At 34.2% G+C, this 20,780-nt stretch overlaps 1 protein-coding gene across 2 annotated transcripts; it reads right to left on the reverse strand.

Moving 5' to 3' along the window:
- Window positions 1–2,189: 2,189 nt before the first annotated feature.
- ccni (cyclin I) lies at window positions 2,190–20,735 on the reverse strand. 2 transcript variants are annotated; one of them, NM_213221.1, is given in 7 exon segments: window positions 2,190–3,513; window positions 7,432–7,665; window positions 11,119–11,259; window positions 13,187–13,261; window positions 17,541–17,675; window positions 19,468–19,624; window positions 20,500–20,691. In NM_213221.1, coding segments are annotated over 6 exon segments (1,068 nt in total). In that variant the 5' UTR covers window positions 19,582–19,624; window positions 20,500–20,691; the 3' UTR covers window positions 2,190–3,144.
- Window positions 20,736–20,780: the final 45 nt, after the last annotated feature.

Raw genomic sequence — 20,780 nt, forward strand, 5'->3', positions numbered from 1 at the left:
GCTGGTGGTGTAATGGTGTTGGGGATATTTCTTGGCACACTTTGGGCCCAATAGTACCAATTGAGCATCGTGTCAACGCCACAGCCTACCTGAGTATTGTTGTTGACCATGTCCATCTCTTTATGACCACAGTGTACTCATCTTCTGATGGCTACTTCCAGCAGGATAATGCGCCATGTCATAAAGCGTGAATAATCTCAGACTGGTTTCTTGAACATGACATTGAGTTCACTGTACTCAAATGGCCTCCACAGTCACCAGATCGCAATCCAATAAAGCATCTTTGGAATGTGGTGGAATGGGAGATTGGCATCATGGATGTGCAGCCGACAAATCTGCAGCAACTGCGTGATGCCATCATGTTAATATGGAGCAAAACCTCGGAGGAATTATGGGTAATATGTTTGTGAAAAATATGTAACAGAATTTTAATTTAAAAAATCAAGATAAAAATTCAAATATAACATTTCAGCTGAAATTTGGCTACGGTAATATATTTTTTGCAAGAACTCATTTGAATTTAAATGTATTATCTTTCTATTCCTAATACTGTTCAGCGATCAAATTTTTTTTTAGACAATAGAACCATTTGATAAAACAGTTTTGATTAAACGCACGAAAATTATTGGCCATATTCACTGCGAAATTGATAAAAATATTAATTTTCAAAAGAGGATGTAGCTACTCGATTATGCTGAACACAGTACATAGTTGTAGAAAACAGTACATTACTGCAGTTTTACTACTAAGAATTACAACAACAGATGAGTTTTAGTGTTTTACAATACACTACTTGACAAAAAGTCTTGTCGCCTATCCAAGTTTTAGGAACAACAAATAACAGCTTGACTTCTAGTTGATCATTTGGTATCAGAAGTGGCTTATATGAAAGGCAAAGGCCTCTAGATTACGCTTATTTTATCCAAAAATAAAATAAGACTCCCAGAGTTTAAGATTCTTTGGGTTCATCGTCAATGCCTCCTTAATAAGGTTCATGCCTGGTGACTAGGCTGGCCAATCCTTTGATGTGGAGGCTGAAGTATGAGGAGTGCTATCCTGCTGAAGAATTTGCCCTCTCCAGTGGTTTGTAATTTAATGGGCAGCACAAATGTCTTGATACCTCAGGCTGTTGATGTTGCCATCCACTCTGCAGATCTCTCGCATACTGAATGTCGCCACCATACTGAATGTAACCCCAAACCATGATTTTTTCTTTACCAAACTTGACTGATTTCTGTAAGTATCTTGGGTCCATGCGGGTTCCAGTAGGTCTTCTGCAGCATTTGTAATGATTGGGATGCAGCTCAACAGATTATTCATCAGAAAAATCCACCTACTAACCCTTTTCCCAAATGATCAACCAGAAGTCAAGTTATTATTTGTTGCTCTTTCAACTGGGATCAACGACAAAACTTTTATCAGGGAGTGTAGAATATTTTTACATTGTTTTTTTCTTACGTCAGATGGATGCCATCGCGCACACACACACTAAGGGTGCTTTCACACCTACACTTTTGTTTCGGAACGTGTCTCGTTTGCCCAGTTAGCGCGGTTCGATTGGCATATGTGAACAGGGCAATCGCACTCTGTTCCGCGCCAAAGTAATCGCTCCGAGATCGCTTGAGTGAAGTGGTCTCGGCTCGATTGAAACGAATCCTGGACCAGTTCGATTGCAGTGAGAAAGCGATCCGATCCGATCGCGGTTATATCACTGTGTTTTATGGATATGTATTAGGCTTACGGCTATATGAAGAGAGAATTATGAGTAGGGCGGGAAGTTTCGCGAGTCTCCGGATGCCCGCAAACGAGTGATGATCTCCCGGTAATCTCGCGTCTCTCTCCCAGTCCTCAAATAAGCATCGTCGCGCACCCTTCTCACCCCTCCCCACCGTGTCTCTCCTCAGACACGTCACGCGCGCACCCTGTCAATCACCACCAAACCACCACCTCTCCTGACAGCTGAGCGGAAAGCTGCAAAATAAACCCTGACACTCTGACCAATGTGAGGAGAGTTTACTTGCACATTACTTGTTTTAGCTCTTTTGGTCTGATTAGAAACTTTGCAGTGTGAAAGCGAACCGCTCCAAGAGCAAAGAGCAACAATGTAACAATTTTAATCTCTGTTTCGGAACAACTGAATCGATTCACAGGTGTGAAAGCACCCTAAGAAAAAACACCACCAGACCGGATTCAGTAGAGATGTTCATTTATTTGAGCATTGGGAGGTTGTTCAGCAGCGGGCCAGTCGAGCATCAGCACCTCAGAGCAGCGAGAGAGAGAGAGATTTCAGCAGGATAGTAAATGATCAGCAAAGGAATGGTGAAGGTCTAAAAAAGCATGTTAGTTCAGACTCGTATGCATGTTAATCTACTCAATATAACGGTTACATTACTAGGCTTAGAACAAGCAACAAACAGCCCATCTACCCAAGTGTGATCCAACGCCACAGATAACACTAGCTCATTGTTAATGCTCAATATAAGGAAGTGATAGGGATAATATCACCCATCAAACGCTCACACACACACACACACACACACACACACACACACACACACACACACACACACACACACACACACACACACACACACACACACACACACACACACACACACACACACACACACACACACACACACTCAATCACAAGCAATTAAACTCAGCCATGAACGAGAGTGTGCATTTGAACAAAAACTAATATACATCTTTAGAAATGACACACTCTTTAAATCATGGCCGTATTTATGCATATATATGCGCAGATAGGTGAGCGTATATATGTATAAAGCACATTAAAATATATATAAAAACTCTTAAGAGCACTCGAGTAGTCAAAATAAAACAGAGTGAAAGTTATAGATGAAGAGGAAGAAGAAAGCACACTTAAAAAAAGACAAACAGGAACGATACAAGTGGCACAGATGGATGGAGGGAAAGAGATTCCTACTTTTTTTGCACTCGTTTTTTTCATTTATATATAGATTTTTTTGTTTTTGTCTGCTTTTTTTTGTTTCGTGAAATGTCTTCATGCACAGATTATGTTCGTGTTAGTATGTTCGTCTTATCTTTCTGCTGCTCTGAGGTGCAGTGATGGCCGTGGCTGCTGCGGTTGTGTGATTGTTTGGCTGTTTTCGTCTTCCTCTACGTTTCTCTGACAGGTTGGAGAGGCGGACAGGGAGAGGACCCAGCGTTTGGTTGTCCTCCTCCTGCCGTTTGCGCCGTGCACAGGAGCGCCCCCTCCTGGGGATTCTCCTCATTGTACAGGCGCTTGATCCCATCGTAGTACTCGTCCACCTCCATTTGCTCCACCTTGCGCTTGGCTGAGCGGCTGTGGGTGCTGTTGGGGTCAGAGGGTGCAGTCGGGGCCAGGGAGACGTGCAGGACTCCCTCGTCCCGAGGCTCCGGTAGGGGACGGCAGATGTACACAGTGTTAGGAGGCAGGGAAGCCGTGTGTGTGGACAGGCAACGTGCGACTAGCTCTCGACAGCAGATCAGCTGAGAACTGTCGATCTGGAAGAGAAGAAGAAAGCTGTATTATATGCAAATGCAAGATGACATGAAACATTCGTGTGGTCAGGAAGGAGGCATTAACTCTTTCACGGCCAGTGCTTGTTTTATTTTTATTTATCTGGAAGCCACTGCAAACATTTTATGATGGATTTCATCGAAATTTGATGTCCCTAAGAATATTATCTGTAAAAAAAACAAGCACACACAGAAAACACACACACTAAACACTAGAACATACAAACACACACACACACACACACACACACACACACACACACACACACACACCCAAACAATAAAACACAAATACAAACACATACACACACACAAAAAAATATGCAACCACAAACACAAAAACTAAAACATGAACACAAAAACAAATACACACACACACACACACACACACACAAACAAAAACATGAACAAAAACACAAACAAACAAACACACAAATATAAACACTAAAACATACACACATGCACACAAGAACTACAACATGAACACACAACAAACACTAAAACACAAATGCAAAAACAAACACACACAAAACATGAACACAAAAATGCAATCACACAAAAAACAAACATAAACACTAAAACAAACACACATAAAAACAGACACAAATACTAAAACAAACACAAAAGCACAAACACACATGCACACAAAAATTACAACATAAACACACACTAAAACACAAGTACGAAAACAAACACACACACACACACACACAACAAACACATGCAAAAACATGAACATAAAAACCCAATCACACAAAAAACACAAACACACAAATATAAACACTAAAACACACACACACACATAAAACACCAAACACACATGCACACAAAAACTACAACATGAACACACAACACACACACAAAAACACAAAAACAAACACACTAAAACACAAATACAAAAACAAACAAACACACACACAAAATGTATCCACAAACCAACACAAAAGCAGTAACACAAAAACACAAATACAAATAGTAACAAATGCACATGCATTAATAAACAAATATAAAAACAAACACACACATACACCCAAAATGTATCCACAAACAAATACAACAGTAACACAAACACACAAACCACACGCACACACAAAAAAACATGCACACACAAACGTACGCACACACAAACACACACAAAAAAATGCACATACACACAAATAAACACAAAAACTAAACCATGAACAAGAAACAAACAGACACTTAAAACCTCACGCAAAAACAAACACTAAAACACACAAATCAAACATTAACACAAATACACACATGAACACACACGCTCAAACACTAAAACAAACACAAAAGCACAAACAGACATGCACACACACAAACTAAAACGCGTACAAAAACAAACACACACAAACTGGTTCGAGCCTCGGCTGGGTCAGTTGGCATTTCTGTGTGGAGTCTGCATGTTCTCCCTGTGTTCGCGTGGGTTTCCTCTGGGTACTCTGATTTCCCCCACAAGGCCAAAGATATGCGGTACAGGGGAATTGGGTAAGCTAAATTGTCTGTAGTGTATGTGTGTGTATGGATGTTTCCCAGTGATGGTTTGCAGCTGGAAGGGCATCCGCTACGCAAACACATATCCTGGATAAGTTGGCGGTTCATTCCGCTGTGGCGACCCCAGATTAAAGGGACTAAGCCGAAAAGAAAACAAATGAATGAATGAATGAATAATATATAATACAGAGTTTTCAATATCACTGTTATGCCTGCATTTTATTTTTAAATATGAAAATAAATACAACATTATTATTAGTTAATTTTAGTAGCGTTTTTAACCTTATAACCATGATTAGAGGCTTGCCTTATTTATCATGTACAATTATATGATAGCTGTTCTGTTTTATGATGCGACTGTCATCATCAATCATCATTTTTCATTAGAAATATTACACACAATTTAAGAATCAATGATATTTTACATTATCTGCTTCACAGAGAAACTCCCATCATTTATTACAAGGACTTTTCTACTGAAAAATACAAAAAAAAAAAGGTTTTGCATTGATGCACAAAGGATTTTTTCCTCAACAATATAACCACAACTCATGCTTGAATATACCATAAATGTATGCTTAAAAAGCCTAAAGAAACTTAAATCATATTTTGTAGCCCTATATTAAACAACACTAATGCAAAACATTTTAAAACGGTACTATACACTGCCCCCTTTACATTTAAAGGTACACGAAATCAGAAACTAAGGGAATTATCCTGCGTTTGACACTCTTTACAGTAACATTGGAGACTTTTATTTTTAGTTTGTCTTTAACCTCACTGCTTGCATAGATAAGCGAGTTTGCATTGGAGAAGTGAATGACCGGGCCTCTTCTGAGTTATGATAAGAGCTAAAGAGCCGCCAGAAAGGCAAGCATGTGAGCCGGATTATACACGCTAATGCAGCTCTAGCGTATAGACTACGCAGAGGAGTTCATCAGATGAAAAGAGCCCCTGTAAACGAGGAATAATGAGCTAACTGGATCATCACAAAACACCACTGACACTGACGCTGAGACCCAACCGGCACTAAATCAAGTTTACAGATCAGTGTGGTCTTCCCATGTCATGCCTTCTGTCGGACTGCTTATAATTCAAAGTATGGCAAATCTTGTGTTGCACCAATGTTGATTTTTCATGGCAGATTCTGATTGGCAATAATCAACAAGCATTTCATTACACTCACCGGCCACTTTATTAGGTACACCTTACTTGTAATGGGTTGGACCCGCTTTTGCCTTCAGATCTGCCTTAATCCTTCAAGGCATATATTCAACAAGGTACTGGAAATATTCCTCAGAGACTCTGGTCCATATTGACATGATAGTATCACTCAGTTGCTGCAGATTTGTTGGCTGCACATCTATGATGCATTGAATTGCTGCCATGTGGTTGGCTGATTTGAAATGTGCGTTAACGAGCAGTGGGTGTACCTAATAAAGTGGTCGGTGAGTGTATATTATTATGGTTGGGTATTGTTTGGGGTCATTTCAATACTGGTGCTAAATCGATACTTTTAAAACAGTATTGGGGCCTGAACCAATACCTTTGAGCCACAAACTGATGGTAGATGACTTTTTATTTGCCCCCCAAAAAATGTTTTAATCATTTTAATTGAACAATATAATTAAAGTATACAACAATTCATATTTTATACATTTGAATTGCATTAAAATATTTTTTTTAATCATTAATAGTATGTCATCACAGTTTCTGCAGGTTTTAATATACAGTTGAGGCCAAAATCATTCGCCCTCCAGTGAATTCCCTTTCTTTTTCAAATATTTCCCAAATGATGTTTATCAGTGGAAGGAATTTTTCACAGCATTTCCTATAATGTTTTTGTTTTGAAGAAAGTCTTATTTGGTTTATTTCGGCTAGAATAAAAGCAGTTTTTAAATTTTTCAAAACAATTTTAAGATTAATATTATAAGCAGTCTTAAGTAATATTTTTTTAGATGGACTACAGAATAAACCACTGTTAAACAATGACTTGCCTAATTACCCTAACTTGCCTAATAAACCTAATTAAGCCTTTAAATGTCACTTTAAGCTGAATACTAGTTTCATTAAACTCATAGTGTCATTAAAACTATTATGTTTTTAAAAAGTGTTGAGACAATCTTCTTGCTGTAAAATAGAAATTAGGGGGAAGAAATATAAAGGGGGGAAGAATAATTCAGGAGGGCTAATAATACTGTCTTCGTTTGCATCTCTTTGGGGTGGACTAAAATGTACATTAAATTAAATGTGCATTGGACATTGTTCAAATTAAAATCTGTAGAATGTGAAAAGGTCGATGTTTACACTCAAATGCTCATCAAATTCACTTAATCATTCATCAAACTCTTAATCATACAACATTCGAACATAATTATTTAATCCAACTTCATCAGTTCTCACCTGCAATCTATGCAGCAGGTCGACAGTGAGAGCGAGCCAATCAGGGCAGAGTTTCTCCAGCTCCAGCGTGATGAGGCCGAGGGACAGCAAAGAGCCACGCACTTGCAGCAGCGCATTGTGGGCCAGACAGTGGAAGAGCTGCTGGGTGAGCAGAGCCACGTGGTGAGACGGGTTCAGACCCGACAGCGCCGCGCTCAGACGGCCCGACTTACAGCTCAGAACCATCGCATGGAACTGCAGAGAGAGAAAACGAATAAAATAAATAAATAAAAATCAATACATTTTTTAGATCTTAGCACTTAACCGGATGAATTGGCAGCCCTTCAGCACCCGCATGGAGAGCCAGGCTATTAACAGCCATCTGAATATGCCAACAAGCAGGATATGTCCTCAACACCCACGTCAGACATTAGATTTAGGCCATCTTAATTTATTTCTCCTCCTACACGCAGCGACATCCATCAGACAGTTTTTGTTATTCGACTTCAACAAATTTAGTCTGATGGGATTTGTTTGGAATAAATGCCATATATTCAAACAAAGGTGATATTCCAATGTCTGTGCATTTTCTCTAATTTGTATCAGTGCAAACACTATGAAATAGGGGCATGTTAGAGGAATCTTTACGATCTTGTGACTTTTATCCATTAAGACATTTCTGTTCCATGTGAGATTAATATTTCAATCATAATGTTCCATCATTTCATTCAGAAGTGGACTGAGGCCCATCTTAGGCCCAACCCCAATTTTACCCCTTAGCCCTTCCCCTTCCCCCTACCCCTCGTTTTGCGCATGCACGCCAAGGGGTAGGGGTGTCCCAATTCTCTTTAGCTTGAAGGCATAGGGCTAAGGGGAAGGGGTGAATAGCCCTTCGAACGAAGATTTTTCAGGACCACACTTGAAACCAAGGGGTAAGAAAATTTCCCAGAATACACCAGTTACAGCGGCAGTATTGCTGAACCCGGAAGTAAGCAGATCCACAAATTAGTATTTTTTTGTCATTATTACGAATTTGTACGACAAACAAACATGTGTTTTAAAATACTCACAACCGCGTTTGTGCCTAAAAACACACACACACACACACACACACACACACACACACACACACACACACACACACACACACACACACACACACACACACACACAAAAAACAAAAAAAAAACTCTAAATTGCACGATCTATAATGCCCTATTAATAACTCCTGTACAGTAGTCCCACAGCATTCTGACACTTAAATACCCTGTCAGTAATGTCTAGTGGCTGTCAGTTGGCATTTTACAGTGTCTGCTATAATGTTAATGTTGTTTTTGGTGTGTTTACATTGATGAATATGGCCACTGTCTAACTACACAGTACAGATCTTATTGCCACATTAGATTCTTGTGATAACATACTATATGCCTTTAGTGATTTCCTGAAGACAAAAACTAATAAAAAACAAAACTGGAATCACTACAGCAGTCGCCATCGTCTGATCTCACATAAAGCAGGAGATCGCGAGGACATATGTTGACGTGTGCAGGTGGTGTAGTGTTGTCCCAATTCTTAGGGGTAAATTTTGAAGCCCTTCCCCTTATCCCTCAGCTAAGGGCCAAGAGGAAGGGGTAGGGGTACAAAAATAGAATTGGGATCGGGCCTTAGTTAAATTAACCACACTAACAGAGCAATCACAGTTTTAAATCGAGTTTACTTTAATCAAATCAAACCTGCCAAGTGTCTAAAGTGTCAACATCTAAAGTTAATGCTAATTTCAACCTTTAATAAAATTAAAGACTATAGCATACACAAGATGTGACACTTGTATAGTTTGAATGGGAAAAAGTGGAACAGTCAATATGTTGAATAAAACCCTCCCTACTAGTACTGGAGCCAGTCATTGATCGCTATAGACTGACGTATGCTTTTATGACAGTCTTTGTGGTCAACAAACACACTGGAATCTCAGAGAACCCTTGCTTCACAGACATACGAAATCACAAAAACCACACAAAGCTTGAAATCTGTACTTTTAAATGAATCAACTACACTTTAAAGCAAAAGTGTTTTGGTTTTGTAATCTGTATGAAACGAACGTGAGATACAGTCCGTCCTGTCAAACGCACATCACATGACAGCATCTACTGAAACGCCCACAAACTTGTAAACAAAGAGTCTCTGATATTTCTGAAGGAGATTCACTATCTAAATCAAGTTGTGGATTACTTCAGAAGAGCAGCATGATCAGAAAAAGCATGATCCAGAGGATAATAATGTGTAACACTGCCATAAATAAGGTTAGTGTCGTGATCTTGTTTTTTTTCGAGTGTGCATGTGCATTAGCTCAGGCAACCTCAATTTTGTTTGATTTGAACGTTTCGAAACGAAATTTATGAGACAGTTGTTACATTTTATTGGTGATTCCAAATATGTAATGTATTCGTAAGCTTTGCTAACGGTTTTAGAGAATTTGATGTTTCTTCATTCAGACAGAATGCCCGAGCATACTGCCCAAGAGGAGTTTCAAAGATGGCCGTCGAGTGAAATGAATTGCCTTAAAGGCACTTAGTCAAAATCCAAAAATTGCATCTGCAACTATTTAGTGGAAATAAGCAAACATGAACTAACAGCAGTTTTTTTTATTAACTAACAATAACAGATTAATATTGCCTGTATTACATTAATTGCCCATTGCTAGTATGCTTTTGTTAATGCATTAATAATGACTCCTACAGTAAAATGTTACCAGATTACTAAATGTTTACAAACGTTAAAATACAAAAAAAAAACCTGATCGCATACAGTATACGCTACAAAGAAGAGATTAAAACAGTCAATTTACTAGTTTTGATATAGAGAGTATTAGTTTTATGGCATTTCTACATTTGAAATGTTTCTTTTTATATATAAACTAGACATTTAGATGTGCTGTCCACACATTTTTTTTTACAGAAACTGAGAGAGAGCCCAGAATACAGCAATACAAAAATAGAAATGTCTACAAAGATCTGTACTCTTTGTTAGCATCATGAACGTTAATGTCCACTTTTAAGATTTTCAATGCGATCACAAGCGGCACAAATGCTTTTCTTACTTAGAGTTTTTAGTCTTGTTTCTTGTCCAAATATCTAAACATTTTTAAATCAAGAAAAGCAAAAAATACAGTCTTGTTTCAAGAAATAATGCCAAAAATAAGTGACTTTTTTTCTTAAAACAAGCAAAATAACCTGCTAATAGGGTTAGCAAAATAATACTGTTTTTCCTTTTGACATACAAATATTTTGCTTACACCATTGACAAATTATTTTGTTTGTTTTAAGGAAAAATTATATAATTTTGGCATTATTTCTTGAAACAAGACCGTATTTTTGCATAAACAGCAAAATTATAAGTGCAAGGCACTCCAAAAAAATAAAATATATTTTTGAATAATTTAAAAGCTTTTATTAACATGACTATTCCGTGAAAACTGCACCCAAGTGTTTCAGCAAACACTTTTCCTCATCAGGGTAACAGAGTTGAGGTGTGTCTGGAGTTCAAACTCTCCAAATGCTTCATAATTTAGGAATTTTTAGATATTTGGACTAGTCAAAAAAATCCAAGTAGGAAAAGTAGAGTGTAATGTTTCTGGGTTGACAACTCGTGATTGGGCCACTTGTGAATAGCATGTGAAAACTAGGCCTAATTGAGAGGAAGTACACTCACGATGTAGAGGAAGTCCAATGCAGTGGCAGAGTGCAGGTCCCAGTTCAGCTTATCCAGAACAATCCTCTCCATCCGCAAAATTTCAGATGGGGAACAGCCACATTTGCTGCTGGACGCCAGCTCTCTCAGAGACGGGATCCGCTGCAAAACAAGGTATAAACAAGGTTTATAATTGTGAGCACAGAAATTTTACAAACTGGAAAAAAGGTTTGAAATCTAATAGCCAAAAAATGAGAAAACTTTCAAAAAGAATTAAGTTCATTTGCCAGGTATAAGCCACATCACATGCTTACATCTAGCCAAAAATGACTTTAAAGGGCTGCCAGAAAATAATTGGATTAAATATATGTCCAGCTTTTAAGTGAGGAAATCTATTCCTGTAGATTCTTTTTCACTGTCTGTCCTTTCATGAAATGCATGAAGGAAATGTTTTATCAGCCGTCAGCCTTGGTTAAAGCACACTTTTTTTCCTTTTCTGATTTTAGCCTTTAATGACATTTATCAGCTTCTCCTGCTGACGTCAGAGATGTTCAGTCCAGGGTCACCGTTTCCCAAAGCAGAATTTAACTGAGACTATATAAATACATGCTGTCTATGAACATTGTTTGCCATCCTGTCAATTTTTATATTCATTTTCAAATGTTTCCCAAGTGTTTCTATTTTGAACATTGTAGATATTGTTTTGTAAAAATACAAGGGGTCAGACTTTATTTTAAAGGTGCAATTCTTGCCATTAACAAACCATTTACTATTACTTTTAGCTCAATACCAATACCAATTTGCTGATTGTTAATAGTTATTAAGGTAGTAGTTTGGATTAGGGATGTAGAATATGTACTTTTTAAGTATTAATAAACAGGGCCAGACAGAATCTACAGACATTTTTTGCTTTACTTTATTTAGGTTTAAATGCCATATTAGCAGCATTGGCTATATTCATGGCAAAAACATATACTAAATATACAATATATAATCATATCAGTTTCTTAACAAACATACATAAAAAAAAATACAAAAACATACAAATAGCAACAACACTGAAAACAGTCATAAACAGTCTTTTGGTTTGATTAAAGATAAATATTCTAAAATTGCTCCAGAAGGCACCTTTTCAACAATTCACTCAAAACATTTCCAGAATTTAAGCATTCTCTAATATCATTTAAAAATACACAATCTATTAAAATATGTTTTATCGTCAAAATATTCTTACACAAGTCACAAATGAGTTTTTCTTCCCCTTTCAATAAATATGCTTGTTTAAGTCTTTAGTGTAGACATTTCGGATCAGATTTTTTTAATCTGTGAATTTTTGTGAAATGATTATGAGAGTACAATAACTAAAAACTATCACTTTTATTTATTGTTTACAATGCAAATTCAATTACAACCACTAGTTTAGCAAAGAATTCAAGTCTTCTATATAATACATCACTTAAAAGATAGAAAATATTACTTTACAAACTGTATTGTACACAAATCCTATGCAAATTCGCATGATTCAATAATACTACTGAAATTAATGTAAAAATGGAATGAATATATTTTTACACACATTTTCATAAGTGAATAAATAGGCTTAATATTGGGCTAAACATCTCCAGGTGTAGAGTCTATGTAGGTCTACTAATAAACAATCAATATCTTAATAATAAGCAGGTAATAAACCCCTAGTTATTAGTAAGAATTGGTCCATATACTAAAGGTGATAATTCAGGTGTTGCTGATCCTTTCCCCTCTCTTTCTCTCTGTTGCCCATGCTTTCCTGTCTCCACTACACTGTCCTAATAAAATATGTTAAAAACCCTGAAAAAAATAGAGTAAATAAATACTAGTATTCAGCTTTAAAATGCCATTTAAACCAATTTGGTTAACCAGGCAAGTTAGGTTAATAAGGAAAGTCACTGGAGAACAGCGGTTTAATCTTAATATTTCTTAAGGAGCTCATAATATTGATCAGGTTTTTTTAAATGATGAAAAAAAGGAAATACTGTGAAAATGTCCTTGCTCTGTTAAACGTGTTTTGTTAAAAGCTGTACATTGATTAGCATATTAATACTGCGTTCACCTCATCTTCCTCACTGGTCTTAGCAGCCAGGAAGAAGCAAGAGATGGCGATACAGCGCAGGTACTTTGGCCGGGCCTGAAAAAGAAAGAGAGACTTATAAGTGATGGCACTGCAATACTGATCTCATGCGATGCTTATTATCATGCACACAGAGTTTGCCACAACGTTTAAGGGCAAATGTTTCACATGTACTTCCTGTGTTTATTTCCTGATCACTCAGATGGCAAAACACAAGAACTAATCTGATATGCTCTGACTGCATCTAAAAATACATCACAGTGCAGTTTCACTTTCATACAAGTACATCCTTTACAAATCTATCTTGTAAATTCAAATTATTAACAGGAAGCTATACAATTTTATATTTGTGCTTATCCATTAAATTAGTCAGTACTCAAGCCAAATATGGAGCTTATGTAACAAAAGAACTTACAATAATGGTCCAAAAACTAGTACAGTCAAATGTATATGTTATAGAAACATATTAAATCCAAATTTAAAAAAAAGAGAAGGAAAAAATTATAACGATTTAGTTGAAATTTTGGAGGTTTAAATAAATAAATATATATATTTATTCAAACCTCCAATATATATATATATATATATATATATATATATATATATATATATATATATATATATATATATAAAAAATATATATATATATATAAAAAAAAAATATATATATATATATATATATATATATATATATATATATATATTTAAATAAAATATATATATATATATAAATAAATAAAAAAAAAAAAATATATATATATATATATATATATATATATATATATATATATATATATATATATATAATAAATATTTTAAAATAAAAAAAATAAAAAAAATTATATATATTTATTTATTTAAACCTCCAATATATATATATATATATATATATATATATATATATATATATATATATATATATATATATATATATATATATATATATATATATACATACATATACATTTATTTTATATATATATATATATATATATATATATATATATATATTGCAATATTTTGCTTGAATTTAACTGTATTATCTTTCAATTTCTAAATATGTTTGTGGACTAAAATATTAATTTAATAAATATATCTTTTTAATAAATCTGTTTTGTTTAAATGCAGCAATATCCAATATACATTGCCTACATTCATGATGAAATGGATACAAAAATCCATTTTCAAAATGGGGTGTACTTAATTATTCGGAGCACTGTATAATGTCCAAAAATTGGTGCAAATTACTTAGTGTAAGGGATATATTAATGCAAAAATTAAAACGGCAAGCTTATTTAGACCTGTACTTATTTAACCTTATAAAAACACGAGTGCTCATAATTTTGTCGTATTTAAAAAGTATTTAAAAACAGTGCATATTTTTTATTATTTATTTACTGACACATCAGCAACTTATGGCTGTTTCATGACAAGATGGATATACATAAAAATTTTACATGATAATAACAAATTCGTATTACAAATTAAAAAATTACTTGAATTAATATATAAAATATGAATATATAAAATTCACACAAAAATACATTCAAAGTTACATATGATTTTTCGGTTCAATGTTTGATAAATGATTAAAGATTCTTCCTGGTGGTACCTTTTTAAAAATGTTCATTAAAGTACTCTCCTTATAAAAATGTTGTCTAATTGTATTCCGACTTCCACATTCCAACAGAATATGTTTGATAGTAAGAGCAGTCTGTCAGTAATAACATTTAGGTGGGTCTTCGTTATAGAGCAGATACAAATGAGTCAACCTAGAAGGTCCAATTCGACACCTAGTAAAGACAGTTTGATCATGCCTGGTCTCAAAATTATAATTGGCTAAATGTCTTTCATTTACTTTTGGGTTAATTTCATGTAATTTAATATTCATGCAGTCCCATGAATAATAATAAGACATATTATTCATTATGTCCCATTCCCTTGGCCATGTTTCATTTATGTACAAATTAATTATGGGTTTTAAGTCCTCAGGAAGAATTAAGCATTCTGTCACATTTAAAGAGATGGCCTGTTTTGCTGCTTCATCTGCCAGGTCATTTCCATGTAGCAACATGATGCATTTCAGTCATTTCTGCTAAGACAATGACATGAAAGAGGGAAAACACAAAACAACAGTCAGTGTTGTATAATAAAACAGCCTGACTAAAAATGTTTTATACTTTTCCAAAACGTACCATTGCATAACAAAGTCTGAAAACAGAACAAAAATAATGTTGTTCACTCTACTTAAGTTAACATACAGTCTTAAAAACAACTATACCAAATCATACCAAAATAATAACTTTAAATTATGATGCAAAACATGCATTCATGTTTATGATTTTGATTGTGCACTTAAAAGCACGAATGAGTACTGTGACTATCTGACAGAATGCACTGTTTATACCTTTCTTTGTTTATTATTCCTTTTAAACCTTAAATCTTTTAAATCTTAATCATGTTCATTTATTGTTATTTCTCTTATTATTATTTTGGGATCATTTTTATTTTATGCAGTGTTGGGGGTAACAAATTACAAGTAACACAAGATGCGTAGTAATATCACTTTTCTGAATAACGAGTAAAGTAATGCACTAATTTTAAAATTAATAAAAATATTTGAGTTACTTTTTTAAAAAAATGTAATGAGAGCTACTTTTTAATTTAGTTATTGTGCTTTTAAAAAAATAAATTGCTGATTTAAAATGAACGTACAGTAGTCATGTTGAGTCCTGCATGCAATTAGAGAATGCAGGAACAGACAGAAACCACGATAGTCTTCAATTTCCGTGATGGAAATAGGAAAGAAAAAGAGGATCATCTGAATGGACAGTGATTTTGCTTTACTAATAATACAAAAAGTAACATTGTTTTAAACATTCATCAATCTGTATATAGAGCATGCAGGGTTCAACGCTAAGGATTTTTTTCTACTGGCTGGAGTGGAGATTTTAGTTCAGATTTTTACTTGCCCTGCTAAAATTTAATTAGCCCCACCAAAAAAAAAAAAAAAAAAAAAAAAAAAAAAAAAAAAAAAAACACACCAAGGTAAAAAGCAGCTATTTCTTAGCTATGTTTTAAATACCATGCTAAAATAAATAATGTCTGTTAATCAAGAAATTAAATATTTTAAAGATGTTAATAAATGTATAGTGTTACATAAACAAAAATAACAATATGGAAAATGTGCAGGTATTTTATTGCAGAACAAAAAATTTCTGACTTGCCAAACTGATGGCAAACTTCAAAACATCAGGTAATTTTTTTTCGTCATGTTTTACTGACCTAAATGTCTGTTTCCAAGACGTTAGAAAACTGATGTCTTCTTTTAGCCTCATAAATTGATGTTGTATTTTCTTTGCTTTTCTCTATGATAATCCAATATATAACTAATCCAATCAGAGTAACCAAAAAGCAATATGGTGTTCATGACTTCACAGTAAAGGTAGATTTTAAAGGCTTAAAAGCACAATCGGTTTCTCGATTCTAAGACTATATTTGCATGCAATTGATAAATAGTCTCAGGCAAATTGAACTTCAGTGACAAGGCATGATCGGGCCAGTAACGATACTTTCTACTGTCCCGATGCTGGCCCCGGGCCATGTATAGCTCTGGGGTCAGGAAGTTCTCCAAAGATTATACCACATTAATGATTTTTTTTTTTAAAGGTAAATGGAAATTATACAGTGTGTTGTTAATTGCAGAGCTCCTCTATTAAAAAAAGAAGTAAAAAACCCTGCATGTTCTGTAAGAGATCCAGCCTCAGCCAGATCAGAAAAAGTAAAGCAAAAGTAACTAAAAGTACTGCAATGCATTACTTACCATGAAAAGTAACCGAGTAACACAACTACTTACTTTTTGGGGGAGTAACTCAATATTGTAGTGCATTCCATTCAAAATTAACTTTCCCCAACACTGCTCGTATGTATATAAATCATTTTGAATTATCATAGTGAATGAAATGAGCTATATACAGTACATAAATTTGCATACATGAAATGCACAATGCATAAATTATCATTCATAAAACATAAAATTCATAAATCTAACACCCGATTAATTCATGCATTTATTATTAAGTGCTGTTATCCAAAGCAACCGAATTCTAAATATTGTATCCAATTTATCATAAGATGTCCAAAAGCTAAATTATTATACAAATTGATAATTTTAAAAAGAAATGTTATTATGTAGAGCCTATCATGTGCTGCAATCAAGCCAGTCAATGCCCGGCTATAACCTGTTAAGGACAGCTGGATTATACAAAATGCCATAAAACCACAATCATTGACTCGGACGGAAGACCTTGACCAGTCTGACGGTTTTAAACATTACCTTTATGGTGGAGAGGAAGCGATCCAGGATGCCGATGGCCAGGCACAGGGTCTCTGGATAGAGCTTGAGCTGGGAATGCACATCTCTCAACCAGCGGACGGCCTCATCACGCTTTTCAGGGGAAATATCTGTATCCTGATGAGGTGCAACACATTTGATGAGACACAAAACAGGCCTACATCTGAAATGATCCAATTTGAGCAAATGGAGTAGATTTACATGCACAGATATTTAATCAAAACAGTAATAAATGTTTTATTAATGACTTGAAATGCAATCTGAAATATGCAAAAGGTTATAACAGCTAACTACAATTAAAACAATTGAAAAATATTCTTTGTTACAATATAAATATATATAACTAAACATTTACATAATTCTAGAGGTTATGTATCATTGTGAAAATATGTTTGCCAACCTTTTATTATAATTTATTTTATACTTATTTATTTGTTTATTTTGATGAGGTTAATTTATTATTTTTATGCATGTGTGTATATGGATATACATGTGTGGAATGGATGTATTTGCCTATACAAGTATGTATACATATGTATATTTATTTATATGTGTATTTTGTTCCCACTGGTTATATGTTTCTAAAAAATCAATAAAAACTAAGTTATAAAAAATAAATAAATAAATAAAATTCTTTGTTACTTGAAATAACACACAAAAAGCTATTTTTAATTAAGCTAGTTTACAAGGAAAGGTTTTCATTTAAAATGGCTAAAGCTTAAATTATTTATACAACCTACTACAAAGAAATCGTTTTTAATAGATTATCAGATACAAAATAAAAGTTTTATTTACTTAATATGTATGTGCACTATATTGTGTATAAATATTGTGTGTATATAACACAAATAACAGAACCTAAATATTTGCATGTATATTATAGATAATTTATTATTAGGTATAAAGATTTAAATTGATAAATAAATAAACAAAAACGTTTTCTCAAATGTATGCATATTTCTATCTATCTATCTATCTATCTATCTATCTATCTATCTATCTATCTATCTATCTATCTATCCATCCATCTCTCTCCCTTATAGCTTTTATTTTGGATGCAAATAATCTTTTGACAGCACTACTTAATTAATTTATTTTCAAAAACATTTAAAATACAAGATGTCCAAATATTGGTGCAAATTATTTAATGCAACAGATATATTTATGCAAAAATTTTAAATGACATACTTATGTTGACCTGCACAAATTAAAAGATAAAGAATAAGTGATCACAATTTAATAATATTTAAAAAATATACAAAAAAAAAAAAAAAAGACAAACTGTTAAGTCTTAGTAGTTTGAAAACGTGCAAAGGTACAATGATTTCAAATGAGAATTATATATAGAACTCTGTGGCTACACTGAAATCCTCAAATAATGTCATCAAATGATGCTTGATGTAAAATACCTGACACTTGTTGGCACTCTATAAACTAATTTCACTGAATTTTATAATAAACCACATATGAAAAAAGAAAACAACAAAAACCTTTTGTAATCCAACTAGAAACCTATTAAAACTATGATGATTTATATTAAATATACTAAAACAACACACATTATTGAGTTATAATATTTTCCACAATAAATTGGATGGGTGTGTGTGTAAAGCAGACCTCTGACACAGAAGTGTCACATATACAGTGTGTGTGATATACAAACACAATCAACAAACATCACTATATGGAGATAAAATAGCCTCACAAAACTAAAACAATCTCAGTGATTCTCTGTTTATAAGTATATGGACCCGCATCTAATATTCAGGCCTTCAAATGTTAATAATGATGATGATACATAGCATAACCATTCATGAAACAAAGTAAATTTTTTGCATAACTATCTGCCTCCCACAATGTAAATACTGTGAAGATATACCCAACAAACCAGAGATATCAGCTGACTGACCTGGTTGGTAGGTTTCTTTGGCACGTAAACCTTCCATAGTTTGGCTTCCCTAGAAACTGCCTTCTCTAGAAGAGATGACAGTTTCCGGCTTTCCAGGGGTTTGGTGAACTTCATCACAAACCCTGGAAAAGCCTACCTCCCCACTGGATACAGCTACCTGAGAAGGAAAAAAACAGATAATACATATATATGAATCACCAAATATATAATGAAACATAATCTGTCATAGATTAAAAGGGATGATTGAGCTGACTCATTGAGTTATTTAAGCTATTTTAATTCAAAAACAATGTAGGGCAAATCAGTGTTGAATATTAGTATGTACAATATTTTAACAATCAATGCCTTTTAATAGTTTGTACATACACTGTCCTAGCTATTGCTATTACTATAATGACAAATACTTAAAGTATTCATGATTTAATGTTAATTGTTGAATCAAAAAGCATTAGGTTAAACATTTAATATAAATTGCTTATTGGTAGTATTTTTATCGAACTTATTATATGTAATTGCACTTTCACTATTATTTTGTTAACGTTTTTGAATTATAATTTACTAAAATTATTAAATAAACTTAATAAATATAAATAAACAAATAAAATTAACATTTTTATTCAACAGTGTTATCCATACTGTTTAAAAATAAAACCCTCTCTGTTATGTGGGATCATCTGTCATTTAAACACTGAAGTGATTCAGCATCCAATTCATGTTGTATATATAGCATATCTGGTGTATATAAGCAAAACATAACTCGTTTATTAAAAACAACGACTTTAAAACGACCAAACCCATTTTACCGGCTTGATGTGACGTTACCACAGTGTTGACGCAGTTTGCATTACATTCATGTTAGCTGACAAGCTACACAGCAATAGATCAACATTAGTGTGATTTTACACACCTTAGCCTACACCAGAAATCCCAGAATAGTACGTATGTGTATGTTTATACATGTTGTCGTTGGTTAAACGAGACTAAATGCTTTAAAGTGTTTGTAAAAGCTTTCTGAAATGGTTAGATTCTTACCTCCCCTGCAAGGTTGTGGGAAACGCAGATCATCCGGTCCATTAAACTGAGGTAAAATAAAGGAGCAGATCGAATTCCGTCATCTTTTTAAGCGTCCAGCTTCGCCTCAATGTTTGCCGTGAAATTTAGTGGGGGTATTTAAAAAATTAAAAGGGATCCTTCCAAACTGATATTAAAAATAAAATGAACGGAATATAGACACGGACGTCTACTTCCGAGGAGGAGACTGAGAAGGGAAGGAGAACCCTCCGCCTACCTCTTCAACCACTGAGAACGAAAAC

Source organism: Danio rerio, chromosome 21 (assembly GCF_049306965.1).
Source record: "Danio rerio strain Tuebingen ecotype United States chromosome 21, GRCz12tu, whole genome shotgun sequence".
Taxonomy (NCBI): Eukaryota; Metazoa; Chordata; class Actinopteri; order Cypriniformes; family Danionidae; genus Danio; species Danio rerio.